This window comes from Biomphalaria glabrata, chromosome 3 (genome assembly GCF_947242115.1).
Source record: "Biomphalaria glabrata chromosome 3, xgBioGlab47.1, whole genome shotgun sequence".
NCBI lineage: Eukaryota > Metazoa > Mollusca > Gastropoda > Planorbidae > Biomphalaria > Biomphalaria glabrata.
Window position 1 is genome coordinate 47,060,875 of NC_074713.1, and position 17,293 is coordinate 47,078,167.

General features: G+C 39.0%; 1 protein-coding gene across 3 annotated transcripts in view; it reads left to right on the forward strand.

The window, feature by feature from the left end:
* The window catches only part of LOC106056346 (abscission/NoCut checkpoint regulator-like), a 29,202-nt gene extending 23,255 nt beyond the window's left edge, over positions 1-5,947 (forward strand). For 2 of the 3 annotated variants that reach the window (XM_013213046.2, XM_013213045.2), the window contains exons 11-12: positions 1,191-1,327; positions 3,415-5,947. In XM_013213046.2, the coding sequence (XP_013068500.2) occupies positions 1,191-1,327; positions 3,415-3,487 (210 nt within the window). In that variant the 3' untranslated portion in view covers positions 3,488-5,947. The remainder of the gene's footprint in view (positions 1-1,190; positions 1,328-3,414) is intronic. The other variant, XM_013213044.2, reaches the window with a different exon arrangement.
* Positions 5,948-17,293: the final 11,346 nt, after the last annotated feature.

Here is a 17,293-nt window from a genome sequence, read left to right on the forward strand (position 1 = left end):
AGTGGAGAGGCGTATACGAGAAAAGAGAGGGATATTAGCAGCCTAGAAAACAGTACAGCTAGATCATTCGGTAGTAGGATCACAATGGGACATCATTGCAAAGGAGGGAAGCGGAAAGGATGGCATGTCAATAATGTTAGAATTATATAGATATGATTAGAAAAGGTAGGACTGATGGACACTAATTATTGTTCTATTCTACAATGAATAAATATATGTGTAATGAAGTAAATATTGTTGTTACATATACATATAGGTTAAGGATACTACATTATAGAAGTTTGTAAAGGCTACATAGGAAATGTAAAAGAGTATAAATACTGGAAAGTAGATACGTAGATGTTGCACAATGTATTTAATTATGTGTGGTTCTGTTGGATTATAATTATTCTATTAAAATTACATTTGTAAGAAAATTATCGAAATGATGTGGTAGAAATACATAAAAAGAAACGTCAAGACTGGAATTATTATATAGGCCTGATGATACTAAGACGTAAATAGCATTGGATTAAAGCTATGGTAGCCTATGAGGAGTGTTGTTAGTTATAAACTGGGTCATGTTGTTGAGGCTACAATATACATGGAGCAAGATAGACCTTGTTTGTTAACTATTTGATTGCGACTGGAATGATGGTGTTTGTACAGGCATAAAATTATGAGTGGGGAGTTGTATTAATAGAAATATGATTACTTAAAGATATATGTTAACAGAAGTGGTTTCAATTGCTCATAATAACAGTTATTATTGTGATGAATATAATTGTTATTCTATGTTGGAATTGTATTGGTATTAACATGACATTGTGTTTGAGTTTGTTTAGTTATTACATTATGGTTTTATATGTTACCGATTTTTTTTTAACTTGGAATAGTCTGATAATATATTCAGTGATTTGTATTTTGGACGTTCGATGTACATCGAACTTGTTAAACAGGGGGGGGTGTTACGTGCGCATCTTAGTGTGAATGTGAAATGGTGCGATTGCGTGTTGAAAGGAAAAAACGACCGCAATGGAGGAATATGAACAAGAAAGTGTTTTCAGTGTTAACAAAGATTAAAGTATTTATAAACTGTGATTTGTCGTTTTCATGTCTAAAGAGTCTCATCCAATATAAAGACGTAACAGTATTGTTCATCATCCAGGGATTCACTGTAAGGGTTGAGTTTTGTTCTTTTTTTCCAATAGCCCTCTACAAGGAAAGAAAACTCTGATAGTGACTACGATGATAGTGATGAACTCCCCTACTGCTGTCTGTGTACTGAGGATGCCTGCATCAGATGTCGAGACTGTGACCTAGATTTGTACTGCAAGAAATGCTTTGTGTAAGTCTGTACTCAGTCTTTGTCTCTTTGTATCCATTTTACAACACATTATTGTAACACATTACTGTAACTTATTACTGTAACCAATTACTGTAACACATTACTGTAACACCTTACAGTAATACTTTGAGCATAAACGTTTTTTAAAAACTAAGTTAGATTTCTCTGTATTCTATTGTCTGGCAAGTTTACCAGTGTGATAGACCTTGATCTTGTAGTTGTTGATGGCTGTCTGACTTTGACTGACTACTCTGGAGATGTCTGTGTTCTTGTACGGGTATTTTAGTTATGTTTAAACTACTAAGTAACAAGGTGTACACGCAAGTAGAAAGACTAAGTCCAGACTGTTATATACTTGAATGAAGTTTAATGCTGAAAAGGTCACAGTCGAGTCTCTGTCCGAAGTTATTCCCTTATAGTCCTAACACCAACTGACTAATAATAACATAAATAGACTATAACCCACTAAGCTGTGACGTTACTAAAGGTCATGTTCAAAGTCTATGGTTCCTCTCTATACTAACTAAATGTCTAAAAATGCTAAGTGTCTAACACCAGTCATAATGGCTGGGGGTGAACAAGTCTTTTGAGCTGCAACAGATACCTGGCAACTTTTAGAATTATTTAGACCCTGTCTTCAAATCCTGTATAAAAATAACTTTTTTTTAACAAAGCTTGCAGGAACATTGTCATCCTGTAATGAAGCACTTAGCTGAAATGTCCCTTTGCCTGACTTGAGTGTGGCTCATCCTCCCGTCACATCCATGGATTGCCAAACAAAGAACTTATGGAATACAACCCTGTGGTATGGGTTAAAGGTGCAGACTTTTTGTTTAGTGTCTGCTCTGTGATGGCATTACCAGCTGAAACAGCCTCTCTTCTATCAGCTTATAACTTGACTTGACTTAGTCCTTTTGACTCCCAGTTGAGCATAGTACTTAGTCGATAGATTCTTTTCTGTGTAATACCCTTCTGTTGGGTCCATGTCCATCCTGGCACACTTTTTTGCAATTGGTGTGATATGTCTAATCCATCTCCATTTTTTTCCATGAAGATTTAATTGGCTAGGACTTTTTTGACAACATTGACTGTTGGATGAGGAAACAATACATGACTCTTGTCTACAGCTTATTGTGTTGAATATTAGGACTTTGATTGTGAACAGAGAATGGCTAGAAGTCCAAATGCTTCTGACGTTTATCTTATATCAGTGTAATGGAAAGATTGAAGTTTAGTTTTCAAACCATTCAGTTTTCCTTGTTACTTTGACCTTTCATTCCCTACATTCTAGGTATTTATGTAATACATGTGCAATAAAGGTGCAGTGGGCTGAGAATGATTGAATAAATATAATGTTATAAATTAGAGAGTGTTGAATTCAGCAGCAATGTGTAACTGGTAGAGCAGAGCACGGTTTCAAAGTACCCATGTGATAGTACATCTTCTTTAGCCTATATACATTACCAAACAAGACATAATATAAACAGTGGAAAGACACAACCAGACAAGTCATTAGGCATACATGTCATTGTTTAAATGTTACCCTTGTAGACCTAGCAGCATAGTATTTAAAGGAAAAGAAAATGATGTCTTTATTTCCAGTGTAGACAAAGAGTCATTTTAAAACAGTGAAGCAACGAGGCACCAGGGGGCCAGTGATGGTGCCTCCCTCCCACTATGAAACTAGAAGGTTGAGCGTAACAAAGAATCTTCTTGTATTTATCAGTACAGGTACACAAATATCCCAATGTATGTACCACAGTAATACTGTCATGACACTCAATGCTTGTACATCTTTGTTTTTTTAATGGCACCAGTTAGTACTTGTTAGTCATTGGCCTGGACTCAATCAACCACTTTGTTGCTAAGCTGCTGATTTAAAGGGCTAATTATTGTTGGAGGTTTGGGACGGTTGAGCCTAAGACAGTTTGGTTTCATCAAAATCAAATAGGCCTACAGATATATCTTGATTAGTGATATTAGAAAAGTGTGAATATTGTAGTCCTTTATCCATTATGATGTATATTTTATTTAATCTTTATCTGATAAACATGTATGAAAAAGCACCTTTATTTTTGTTTCCACAGAAAATGCCATGAGAAAATGGACATCACTGACCACAGGACAGTGGCTTACAAAGCTCCCAAAGGCTACAGATAGTGACTCCAGAGGCAGAAACAGCGTTGCTGATTTACATTTCTCTTTGCTCCAACATTTACATTAGCTGAAACAAATTCTCATTATTGCTTTTACAAGCTTCCTCCATTTGGGTTCTTGCTGCTGCCTTGGTGTTAATATAAATGCTTGAAAATATTCTCTCATGAATCAGACTTAAGTCATTGCATTGAGTAAAAGACCAAAAGTTGAAATACCTAAATGAAAACAGCTTCATTTTAAGTTTATGAATCACATTTAAACTCATATCAAATGTCTCAGTCACCTCCAAGTCATAGCAGTCATCTTGAACTTATTGGCAAAAGCTTCCTTATAGATGAAATATTCCAGCAGCAAAAACGTAACTCCGAAACATCCTGACCATGTCACCTCACATCTTGGGTTTTAAGATTTAAAAAATGTATGTGGACTTGATGATAAGTTCATTACAAGACTTGAGAACTCTCTATATATATCAGTGTTATGTGCACATTGTCTTGTGGAATGGTGGGAATGCATTGTTAAAAGGTGACAAGAATTCAAAATGGAGGATTATAAACAAAATAGTGTTGACAGTGTTAGTTATGAAATTAAGATTAAATTATTTCTAAAACTATGATGTTGAAGTTTGTTGTAAATGTACTGATGAGAAAGTCTCATTACGTAACAAGAGATAACAGTTTGCCCTGGTAGTTTTAAACATGGCTATGTAAGAAAATAGCTTCATAAAGTAGCAGTAGACAGTCCTACTTATTACCCATAGCTCTCTTGGGTAATCGTTGTAAGCCTCATGTATTATAGTAGTTTGTCCAGGTGTTACTGACAGCACTTGGTAGGGTGAGAGCTTGTCTGCGGTAAACTTTGATAGTCTATGTTTGAACACAAAAACAACCTGGAAGTGCTTAAAAGCTCTATGTGTAACAAGAGCTTGTATGCATAACCCTTGACATTTCTGTGTATAATCAAGGCTCTTCACATCTGTTGATGTTCCTATGTATGGTTATCAAGCCAGAAGAAAGTGAAGAGAATACAGTGAAACATATTTAGGTTCTTACAATGATTTAAACCACAGACTTGGCAAAATTCTTTAGCAGGGACACTGGTACCAAGCTAACACCTTACTTGACCATCCAGACTTGCCAAAAAAAAATTCTTTTTAAGTTAGTAGAATGAGCAATGACCTCTATACACCATTCAGCCTCAGGTGGTCAGTCGAGTCATGTTCTCTAATGCTGCTATTGTTTATTACATGTTATGTTTATTAACTGAGACTATGTTTTTCTCTTGGTATTGCTGTAGCCATAAATATTTGCCCACATTTTGTTCTGAGGTACTCAAATAGTTGTGATAGGATTTGATGAACTGTCATGTTTGAGTGGGTCTGAGTAGATTCTACATTTCAGTGCAATGTTTCTACACTTTTTGATTTATTGTGATGTACAAGTCATAATACCATTCCAGTGATATATTTTGTAATCTGAGGTGAAGGTGTGGGTGTCCTAGGGAGATGTAACACTGTTTCAGTTTGATCTACTTCCAGACAAACCAGGCATCTAGTGTTCAGTTTACCAAGACATTGCTATAGTAAACAAAAATGTAAAAGAACCCATTTAAGACCCTGAGATCTATAGGGCAGATAATGTTAGGTCATCTGTTTCTAAAGCCCACAGTTAAAGAGGGTGTCATGTGGCCAGCACAAACCGTTTACTTTCCCCAACTAATGTCAGGCACCATTTAGAGTTGCATGGACTAAGGGGCATCCTAATAATCCAGAGATTCAAACCTGGGTCCTCTTGGTTCAGAAGCCAAGCACTTTACCACAGAGCCACCATGCCCCAAATTTCTATAGACTTGACTAGTATTGAATTCATATCTCCAAGTCCCTTAAGCTAGTCTCTACCAGTTTGTGTCCCTTTTTAAATTTTACCACTTCTAGTAACTGCATGAAAAAACTAGAAAAGAAACTTCCGCTTTTATTTCATCTGCATGTGTTCATTTTTAGCACATGCCACCAGAAACTTTTATTTTTATTGCTATGTCACAAGCTGAGTAAGTAGATTAACCCCCTTGGTCTGTCAACTCATTTGCTTTCCAAGTAAAAATAAATGTAATGCAGGAAGAATCCCTTTGAGACCCAGATGTAAGAGTGGCTTCTGTAGCATGTTTCAATTGTAGAATATGCCATAGACAGTCACCCATTTCCTGTTCAACATTTCATTACAAATAATATTTTAAGAAATTCTGCTGCACTGTAAATAATATTTTTTTTATGCCATTAAATTCATTTGCTTGTCAAATAAGTGTTGAATTTACTTTGAACATGTTAGGACATTTTGTGGTATGAACTCCTGGGAACTCCTCACACCATATATATACCATTAAAGTCATTTGCTTGTCAAATAAGTGTTGAATTTACTTTGAACATGTTAGGACATTTTGTGGTATGAACTCCTGGGAACTCCTCACACCAGACAAAGCTTAACTCAACTCTGTTCAAGAGAACACAACATGGACAGTGTGTTAAACTGCAGTTGCCAGCTTTCACAATTCGACAGATCAAAAGTTGTCGTTTATGCAATTTTTTTTTATTCAAGTCAGAACTTCATGGAGGAACTCTAATTTGACTGTTAAAGTAAAAAAAAAATTAAATTTAAATTTCACTGGAGAACTAGGGTTAGATCTAGATTCAAGATGGTTTTAGAAGGACTATCGCATACAGCAATTTCTAAATGTGAGTTTATGTGAGGCATTACTGATTTAAGAGTTTAATAAATTTTTATGTTCAGGAACATTTTTTGCAGATTGTTCTAAGTCTAGATCTAAATGTTTATCATTGGAATAGTATAAAAGTGTAACAGATCTTTACATACATATACATACGCTGCACCAGGATTCTTTGGGGTTTAGGGTAAAAAATTTTTTTCCATTGTTTTTTAATTTTAGATAGTTATTAAGAGCAAAATAATCACTCTATAAGCTGTATAAAAAAGGTAGGCTATTGTCTTTTTTTACAAAGTATTTATTTTAATGTATTTTCTTTTTTTTTTATTCATTTTGCTTTAATCGAAGATGACATCAAGTCTTGTGTGTACACAGGAGTGGCACAAGATCAAAGACCAGGGTTATGTAATGGATGTTTTCAAGCCCTTGTGACTCCACAAATGAAATTTTTCAATGTTATATAATTCATTAATTTATTAGCTTGACTACCTTTGACCAATGCCTGAGTGCCGACCGACCAAGGATTTGAGAAGGTTGAGGTTCGAACCTAATACTTCCACATCAGAAGTCGAACAAGCCACATGACTTGTCATGTAAATAATGTGAACTACTAACTGAATGTCACATGTTGGTTCACTCCTCACTAGTTAGCCATTGCTGTGTCCTGCCATCTCACCAGGTATGAGCTACTAACTGAATGTCACATGTTGGTTCACTCCTAACTAGTTAGCCATTGCTGTGTCCTGCCATCTCACCAGGTATGAACTACTAACTGAATGTCACATGTTGGTTCACTCCTCACTAGTTAGCCATTGCTGTGTCCTGCCATCTCACCAGGTATGAACTACTAACTGAATGTCACATGTTGGTTCACTCCTCACTAGTTAGCCATTGCTGTGTCCTGCCATCTCACCAGGTATGAGCTACTAACTGAATGTCACATGTTGGTTCACTCCTCACTAGTTAGCCATTGCTGTGTCCTGCCATCTCACCAGGTATGAGCTACTAACTGAATGTCACATGTTGGTTCACTCCTCACTAGTTAGCCATTGCTGTGTCCTGCCATCTCACCAGGTATGAGCTACTAACTGAATGTCACATGTTGGTTCACTCCTCACTAGTTAGCCATTGCTGTGTCCTGCCATCTCACCAGGTATGAACTACTAACTGAATGTCACATGTTGGTTCACTCCTCACTAGTTAGCCATTGCTGTGTCCTGCCATCTCACCAGGTATGAGCTACTAACTGAATGTCACATGTTGGTTCACTCCTCACTAGTTAGCCATTGCTGTGTCCTGCCATCTCACCAGGTATGAACTACTAACTGAATGTCACATGTTGGTTCACTCCTCACTAGTTAGCCATTGCTGTGTCCTGCCATCTCACCAGGTATGAACTACTAACTGAATGTCACATGTTGGTTCACTCCTCACTAGTTAGCCATTGCTGTGTCCTGCCATCTCACCAGGTATGAGCTACTAACTGAATGTCACATGTTGGTTCACTCCTAACTAGTTAGCCATTGCTGTGTCCTGCCATCTCACCAGGTATGAGCTACTAACTGAATGTCACATGTTGGTTCACTCCAAACTAGTTAGCCATTGCTGTGTCCTGCCATCTCACCAGGTATGAACTACTAACTGGATGTCACATGTTGGCTCACTCCTTACTAGTTAGCCATTGCTGTGTCCTGCCATCTCACCAGGTATGAGCTACTAACTGAATGTCACATGTTGGTTCACTCCTTACTAGTTAGCCATTGCTGTGTCCTGCCATCTCACCAGGTATGAACTACTAACTGAATGTCACATGTTGGTTCACTCCTAACTAGTTAGCCATTGCTGTGTCCTGCCATCTCACCAGGTATGAACTACTAACTGAATGTCACATGTTGGTTCACTCCTTACTAGTTAGCCATTGCTGTGTCCTGCCATCTCACCAGGTATGAGCTACTAACTGAATGTCACATGTTGGTTCACTCCTCACTAGTTAGCCATTGCTGTGTCCTGCCATCTCACCAGGTATGAGCTACTAACTGAATGTCACATGTTGGTTCACTCCTCACTAGTTAGCCATTGCTGTGTCCTGCCATCTCACCAGGTATGAGCTACTAACTGAATGTCACATGTTGGTTCACTCCTCACTAGTTAGCCATTGCTGTGTCCTGCCATCTCACCAGGTATGAACTACTAATTGAATGTCACATGTTGGTTCACTCCTCACTAGTTAGCCATTGCTGTGTCCTGCCATCTCACCAGGTATGAGCTACTAACTGAATGTCACATGTTGGTTCACTCCTCACTAGTTAGCCATTGCTGTGTCCTGCCATCTCACCAGGTATGAACTACTAACTGAATGTCACATGTTGGTTCACTCCTCACTAGTTAGCCATTGCTGTGTCCTGCCATCTCACCAGGTATGAACTACTAACTGAATGTCACATGTTGGTTCACTCCTCACTAGTTAGCCATTGCTGTGTCCTGCCATCTCACCAGGTATGAGCTACTAACTGAATGTCACATGTTGGTTCACTCCTAACTAGTTAGCCATTGCTGTGTCCTGCCATCTCACCATGTATGAGCTACTAACTGAATGTCACATGTTGGTTCACTCCTAACTAGTTAGCCATTGCTGTGTCCTGCCATCTCACCAGGTATGAACTAATGTCACATGTTGGTTCACTCCTAACTAGTTAGCCATTGCTGTGTCCTGCCATCTCACCAGGTATGAACTACTAACTGAATGTCACATGTTGGCTCACTCCTTACTAGTTAGCCATTGCTGTGTCCTGCCATCTCACCAGGTATGAGCTACTAACTGAATGTCACATGTTGGTTCACTCCTCACTAGTTAGCCATTGCTGTGTCCTGCCATCTCACCAGGTATGAGCTACTAACTGAATGTCACATGTTGGTTCACTCCTCACTAGTTAGCCATTGCTGTGTCCTGCCATCTCACCAGGTATGAACTACTAACTGAATGTCACATGTTGGTTCACTCCTCACTAGTTAGCCATTGCTGTGTCCTGCCATCTCACCAGGTATGAGCTACTAACTGAATGTCACATGTTGGTTCACTCCTCACTAGTTAGCCATTGCTGTGTCCTGCCATCTCACCAGGTATGAGCTACTAACTGAATGTCACATGTTGGTTCACTCCTCACTAGTTAGCCATTGCTGTGTCCTGCCATCTCACCAGGTATGAGCTACTAACTGAATGTCACATGTTGGTTCACTCCTCACTAGTTAGCCATTGCTGTGTCCTGCCATCTCACCAGGTATGAACTACTAACTGAATGTCACATGTTGGTTCACTCCTCACTAGTTAGCCATTGCTGTGTCCTGCCATCTCACCAGGTATGAGCTACTAACTGAATGTCACATGTTGGTTCACTCCTCACTAGTTAGCCATTGCTGTGTCCTGCCATCTCACCAGGTATGAACTACTAACTGAATGTCACATGTTGGCTCACTCCTTACTAGTTAGCCATTGCTGTGTCCTGCCATCTCACCAGGTATGAACTACTAACTGAATGTCACATGTTGGTTCACTCCTCACTAGTTAGCCATTGCTGTGTCCTGCCATCTCACCAGGTATGAGCTACTAACTGAATGTCACATGTTGGTTCACTCCTAACTAGTTAGCCATTGCTGTGTCCTGCCATCTCACCAGGTATGAACTACTAACTGAATGTCACATGTTGGTTCACTCCTCACTAGTTAGCCATTGCTGTGTCCTGCCATCTCACCAGGTATGAGCTACTAACTGAATGTCACATGTTGGTTCACTCCTCACTAGTTAGCCATTGCTGTGTCCTGCCATCTCACCAGGTATGAGCTACTAACTGAATGTCACATGTTGGTTCACTCCTCACTAGTTAGCCATTGCTGTGTCCTGCCATCTCACCAGGTATGAGCTATTCATTGTACTGTGTTAACTCTAGGCGTAGCACTGATACATTTAGTTATCATATACAGTGACACCGACAGTGACACCGACAGTGACACCCAATACAGGGGAATTTTACACTTTGTAATTTTTAAAATCTTTTTTCGTAGACTTCTTGAATGATTAGACCCTTTGCATAAGTTTCAGATTTTCCTCCAGATTTCTTTAAAGATAGTTAAAATTAAGATAGGATGACAGTCCAAAGTGCGCATCACACATTTAGGCAGGAAAATAATTTCATACAAAGAAAAGCTGTCTGGAAAACTGAACAGTTTCTGATGCTATTAAACTTTTGATTTTTAATTAAAAAAAAAACAAAAAAACTTTGGAAGTACAAGGGAGACTACAACTGTCAAAACAGTATGATTTTTTTATATTGACTATTTCCCTTTAATATTGATATTTCTACGCGATCGTATTATTGTCCTCTTTTGTGCTAATATATGCAGTCACGTGCTGATTAGAGCTGTGTTCACGTTTTTGTACCACGAGAGAGACAATAATAAACAAGTTTGACGTGGAATTACACTAGAGAGAAACAAATGGTTTTAAAAACTTATGACGGACATTTAATGGCGTAGCTACAGTTGTCCTAAGAGCTGAGTCTATGCCTCTTGGAACTCAAGACCTTTGAAGCTTGCCTCCATCTGTCTGTCTGAACAAACTTCTGTCTGGGAAAGATCCAAACGATGTATATTATTACATCCCTATTACCGATGGCTCGTATCCCAAATCGCTCGGATTAGAAGCGAGGCCAAAGGCCGAGCACACAGGGGAAACTTCCCCAGATTCCTTCTCTGTACCACATCAGCCGTGCAGGTGTCCGCCATAAAAACGGTCCTTTAAGGAACGGTGTGTGGATAGTGACATGTTTCTTTCTTCCATCTTCGCCAGTGCAATGGACTCGGTCCTTTGGCGCCTCAACGGGGGTTCTCTAACGACCGTTTCCACCCGAGCGCCACGGTGAGGCTGAGAGGCATTGCTTGGGATGGCGTAGCTCTGCCCAATGAAGTGTAGCAGTTTCAAAATATGTCATATAATATGAGTTGTCACCCATACCGTGTACCTAGCAAGTCCTTTAGTAATGTCCAGTGTTTAAAAGGTGGGGCGAGCTGCGAATGATTCAGTACACCTAATGAGGCAAATGGGAGAGTGTTGACTCCAGTCGCTATTTATTGTAATACATACAGAGTTTAAACTCTATTGACACTCTCAAACAAGACATTAGACAGACACAGTCTAAAGACACAGCCAAAAGACACTACCAAACATTAGACAGACACAGTCTGAAGACACTACCAAACATTAGACAGACACAGTCAAAAGACACTACCAAACATTAAACAGACACAGTCTAAAGACATAGTCTAAAGACACTACCAAACATTAGACAGACACAGTCTAAAAATATAGTCTAAAGACACTACCAAACATTAGACAGACACAGTCTAAAGACACTACCAAACATTAGATAGACAGTCTAAAGAGACAGCCAAACATTAGACAGACACAGTCTGAAGACACTACCAAACATTAGACAGACAGTCTAAAGACACTACCAAACATTAGACAGACACAGTCTGAAGACACTACCAAACATTAGACAGACACAGTCAAAAGACACTACCAAACATTAAACAGACACAGTCTAAAGACATAGTCTAAAGACACTACCAAACATTAGACAGACACAGTCTAAAGATATAGTCTAAAGACACTGCCAAACATTAGACAGACACAGTCTAAAGACACTACCAAACATTAGATAGACAGTCTAAAGAGACAGCCAAACATTAGATAGACACAGTCTAAAGACACTACCAAACATTAGATAGACACAGTCTAAAGACACTACCAAAATTAGACAGACACAGTCTTAAGACACTACCAAACATTAGACAGACACAGTCTAAAGACATAGTCTAAAGACACAAGCAAACATTAGACAGACATAGTCTAAAGATATAGTCTAAAGACACTACCAAACATTAGATAGACACAGTCTAAAGACACTACCGAAATTAGACAGACACAGTCTAAAGACACTACCAAACATTAGATAGACAGTCTAAAGAGACAGCCAAACATAAGACAGACACAGTCTGAAGACACTACCAAACATTAGACAGACACAGTCTAAAGACACTACCAAACATTAGACAGACACAGTCTAATGAAACTACCAAACATTAAACAGACACAGTCTAAAGACATAGTCTAAAGACACTACCAAACATTAGACAGACACAGTCTAAAGATATAGTCTAAAGACACTACCAAACATTAGACAGACACAGTCTAAAGACACTACCAAACATTAGATAGACAGTCTAAAGAGACAGCCAAACATTAGATAGACACAGTCTAAAGACACTACCAAACATTAGATAGACACAGTCTAAAGACACTACCAAAATTAGACAGACACAGTCTTAAGACACTACCAAACATTAACCAGACACAGTCTTAAGACACTACCAAACATTAGACAGACACAGTCTGAAGACACTACCAAACAATAGACAGACACAGTCTAAAGACACTACCAAACATTAGACAGACACAGTCTAAAGACATAGTCTAAAGACACTACCAAACATTAGACAGACATAGTCTAAAGATATAGTCTAAAGACACTACCAAACATTAGATAGACACAGTCTAAAGACACTATCAAAATTAGACAGACACAGTCTAAAGACACTACCTAACATTAGACAGACACAGTCTAAAGACACTACCAAACATTAGACAGACACTTGGTGAAGACCAAACATTATAAAGACACCGTACTTTGCCTGCGATGCTCTATTTCTACACTGTACGCAAATAAATCATTACGCCACAGCCTCGAAGATTTTCCTACTCTCCAGTAAAATTCCATTCCTTATGTATTTTTTTTAAAGTAACCGGACATTTTTTTTATGGTCAGAGCTCTCTTGCACCTTCCTTTACGCCCCCTCCCTCCCTCTTAAAATCTGTACTTGTAGGTTAGATTCTCTCTACCCCTTTTGTTTTCTTCACTATCATATCTCTTTTTCTTTCTTTGTCTCTTATATGTCTGTCTCGATGTCATTTAAGAGTTATATCTATCCATTCACTGGGACTGCCTCTTCATGTTCCCTTCATCTCTCTCTCTCTCTCCATCCTGTCTCTCTTCTCTCCTCTCTCTCTCTCTCTCTCTCGTTATTTTACACCGGAGGAGAATCATAGCACGTCTTTTGCTATAACAGCTCACCGACGCCATTGCTGACCCACCCCTTGCCTATTTCCTCCCAAGCAGAGCAATAAAATAATTTTACCTCGCATATCGACATCAGATAATTTAGAGTGAGCGTTAAAATCGCGACATCACTTGTCATTTAGAATGACATAATACAGGCATTCTCTCCCGCCAAGCCCCCTCGCCCTTCTTTCTAGACATCCACCAACTGGGCGCGATCGATAGTCCTGTTTCTATTATGTATCGACTGTCACTTGTAAACGGCTCGTATTCGAACACTGACTAAATATTTGTATGAGGCCGAAATATCGATTCTGAGCGTGTATTCGTTGAAGGGATAGATACATAAATAAAGCAAATAAACAAGACAAACACGGTAAGAAATCGATTCCGATTTTGGTTTAAAAATATTGAACGTAGAGAACAAAATGTAACAGCTATTGACTTTTTAAATCAGTTACATTTACTTCAAATTTTGGAAATAAAAGAAAGGGGAGTTAATTAAGTTTTAAAACACAACGATCGATACTCGTAAAGCTTCTCATTAAATACATTTGACATGAACGTAAAAATGCTCATTAAAATAAAATAGGCCGGCTTGTCAAGGGAAACAATCAATGTTTTTATCACAGTTCCTGTCCAGCAAGGCAGGACTAAACAAAGCTCGTTGAGGACACGTTGATTTAGAACAATAATAAAAACATTTAATAAATAAAAGAACAAATCACGAACATACAGATATGTGATAGAAGTGAAACACAAACATATTAGATTTAGTTACCCCAAGCCAGCGGATTAAGTTAACGCCCTTATTATTATTAAATATACTGCAGCATGAAGCCACGAGCAACATGACAAGGAACTATAATTCAAAAGAGCCCACACATTGTGACGTTGCAGGTCAGTGTTCAGGTCTTCTATAAAACAAATGGTCATGTTTGCACCGAGGTTAACTGCTTTTTCTGGAGGCAAAGCAGTTAAAATACATTACTAGTTCAAATCTTCATATTGAGAGACCCAGGCATATCTTCTGACACCAAGTCCTACACATAAAAAGTTACACCTTACACACCAAGACCGAAATCACAATGGACTACAGCAAATGTGAGGCCCAAGCAGGAAGTTGTTAATGTTTAGTATCAAGGACTTGACAAAGTTATCAGCTAGTGACTTAGGTTGTAAATAGCAACATTCTAAGAATAGCTGGAGTGTCAGACGAGGTCAATGGTTTGAATTGTTCAGAATTTCGCTATTTCAAAACAGCTCAACCAATTACAACAAAACACTTTTGAGTTTAACAACATTTCCTGTAAAATGTTTGTTTTGTCAAATGTTTTACATGTCTCGGATGTTCCTTCAAAGTTGAAGATAATTTACTTCCTAGTCCAAACCTCCCGTAGGAAGACGGGGGAGTGGGCAGGGTATGAACCCGGGACCATCGAGAAGTCCGAACGACACTCCAGCGTGAATACCACACAACCAAGCAGCCATCCGACCTGGCAGACATTCTGTTTAAGCAGAGGCGTTTTAAACTGCTCGCAGAGGGCAGAAGAATTCTAGGAATTTGAGAAAAAGAAGCAGAAACATAATCTGAGATATTACTTAGACTTACATCTATTCGATCCTCCCGCGCCATACGTCGCATTGGGCGGCAAGCTGTCTCCATAAAGATGTGTCACTGGCAATGTCTGAAGCCTCTTCCCACCTGGTGTCCACTGTTCTGGGGTCTTTCATGAAGCTGAAAGTGTGTTGCCAAGTTTTACGAGGACATCCATGTTTGTGCTTTCCTCGAATTGGCCTCCGTGTCACGGCAACTCTTGGTAAGCGTGATTAATATTGTCGGAGGACAGAAATCTGAGATCAAACAGCTGGAAAGAATAAGAAGGAACCTTTCACCGAACGGAATATTTGAAGAAGTCTGTTGTGATGGCAGAAGTCTTTTGTGATGGCAGAAGTCTATTGTTATGGCAGAGTTCTGTTGTGATGGCAGAAGTCTATCGTTATGGCAGAGTTCTATTGTGATGGCAGAGGTCTGTTGTTATGGCAAAGGTCTGTTGTGATGGTTGAAGTCCATGCTGAGAATGGCCCAGATGCAGATTCTGTTCTGTTGCTTTATTTGACGTGCTTTCCTTGTTCTACTTGGTAGATGCCTTTTTGTTTGTCTTTTAAAACCTCTTCATGGTCCTGGCGCTTCCCTGGACTGACTTCAGGAGTTTAGTTTCCCTCGCTAGTGTCAGAAAATGTTTCCCCTGGACAGACTTCAGAAGTTTAGTTTCCCTCGCTAGTGTCAGAAAATGTTTCTTCAATAATATTCTTTTCAAATGTTTAAAAGTAACATTAGAATATCTTTTTGGCTGCCCCCAAATTAGGCCACCTGCGTGTAATGCACACATTATACTATGAGTCGGCCTTAAATACAACAATGAAACTCACTTAACTGCATACAATATTATGGCATTGTTTGTTTAGTTGCCTAACGTATCAAAGAAGCGACTCATTGTTATTTTAACAGAAGACCCTTTTAGTCACATAATTCGGTTAAACGCATTAGTAATGCATGCACGCGACCATGCAATTAAGCGGAAGTCATCGTATTCAAACGTCAGACACTTAGCTTTTTTAGCGGCCCCCGAAAGGGGAAAAGACGCTTTTAGTTTTGTGCGAAATGTCTGTCCGTCTGTCCGTCCGTCCCGTTTAGATCTCGTAAACTAGAAGAGATATTGAAAATCCGACTTCACAATATTTTAGACCATTCAAAGTTCTGATGTAACGGCTACTTTTTTTTTCCCTGAAAGCGAAAATTTTAATTTTTAAAATCAATTATGCAAGCAGTTTTTTTATAAGAAAAAGCTAATTAGTATGCATTATATGTTAGACCTATTTTAAGACGAATAGTAATCTTATAAATATCATTTTCATAAATTTTTAACCGTAGAAGGCAAGTCACATTTTTTTTTTTTTTTTTTTTTTTTTTTTTTTTTTTTAGGGTCCCTGGTTCGAATCCTGGTGAAGACTGGGATCATTAGTTGGGGAAAAGCAAAGGCGGTTGGTCGTTGTGCTTGGCTACATGACACCCTCGTTAACCGTAGGCCACAAAAACAGATGAACTTTACATCATCTGCCCTATAGACCACAAACTAGTTAGGCCAGGTTCACATCTAACTTTACATTCACTTTCACGTATCCTTTGATCTGCGGGATGGTTGGGGCACTACACAAGATCTGTTAACCTTCTTTCTCCATTCTTATCTCTCATTTGTCTTTGATATAATTTCATTCGGATGTTCTTTCTGAAAATATTGAAGCCTACCTGGGTGGACCACTGGTCGTGCGGTTTGCGCGCTGGACTGTCGTTTGGATTTATCGACGATCGAAGGTTCAAACCCTGCCTGCTCCCATCCCCCGTCGTCCTGCGTGAGGTTTGGACTAGGAAGTAAACTATCTTCAACTCTGAAGGATTATCCGAATTATGTAAAACATTTTACTTCGGGGGCCGATTTTGAGTTTGTGTTTCCACACAAACTGTCTTTTGTAACCTTGTTAAAATTCTGAATCATCACTAGATCTACGATTCTTCAAACTTTTTGCCCAAGGAAAGTGAGTACTAAACCAGTAAGCGGGGATCGTTAGTCTTGGCTACCCACCTGCTGTGGTATTTTACGTCTCGAGACATTTTCTTTTCCCTACGCAACTTCTTGTGTGACTAAAGAGGCCAAACCTTGATACACAACTGCGGTCACAGGTTGGGCATATGTAATCACCAGGCGCCGTTGCATTTTCACCATTTTTTCTACTACTATTGTGTATAGCATCTACAAGCCAGGGCCCTTCCTTTAAGCTCACTCTCCATGTGGAACTATCCAGTGCTACTTTTTCCCAGCTGTTAGTGTTGATTTTAAAGAGCTCCATGTCGCGTTTG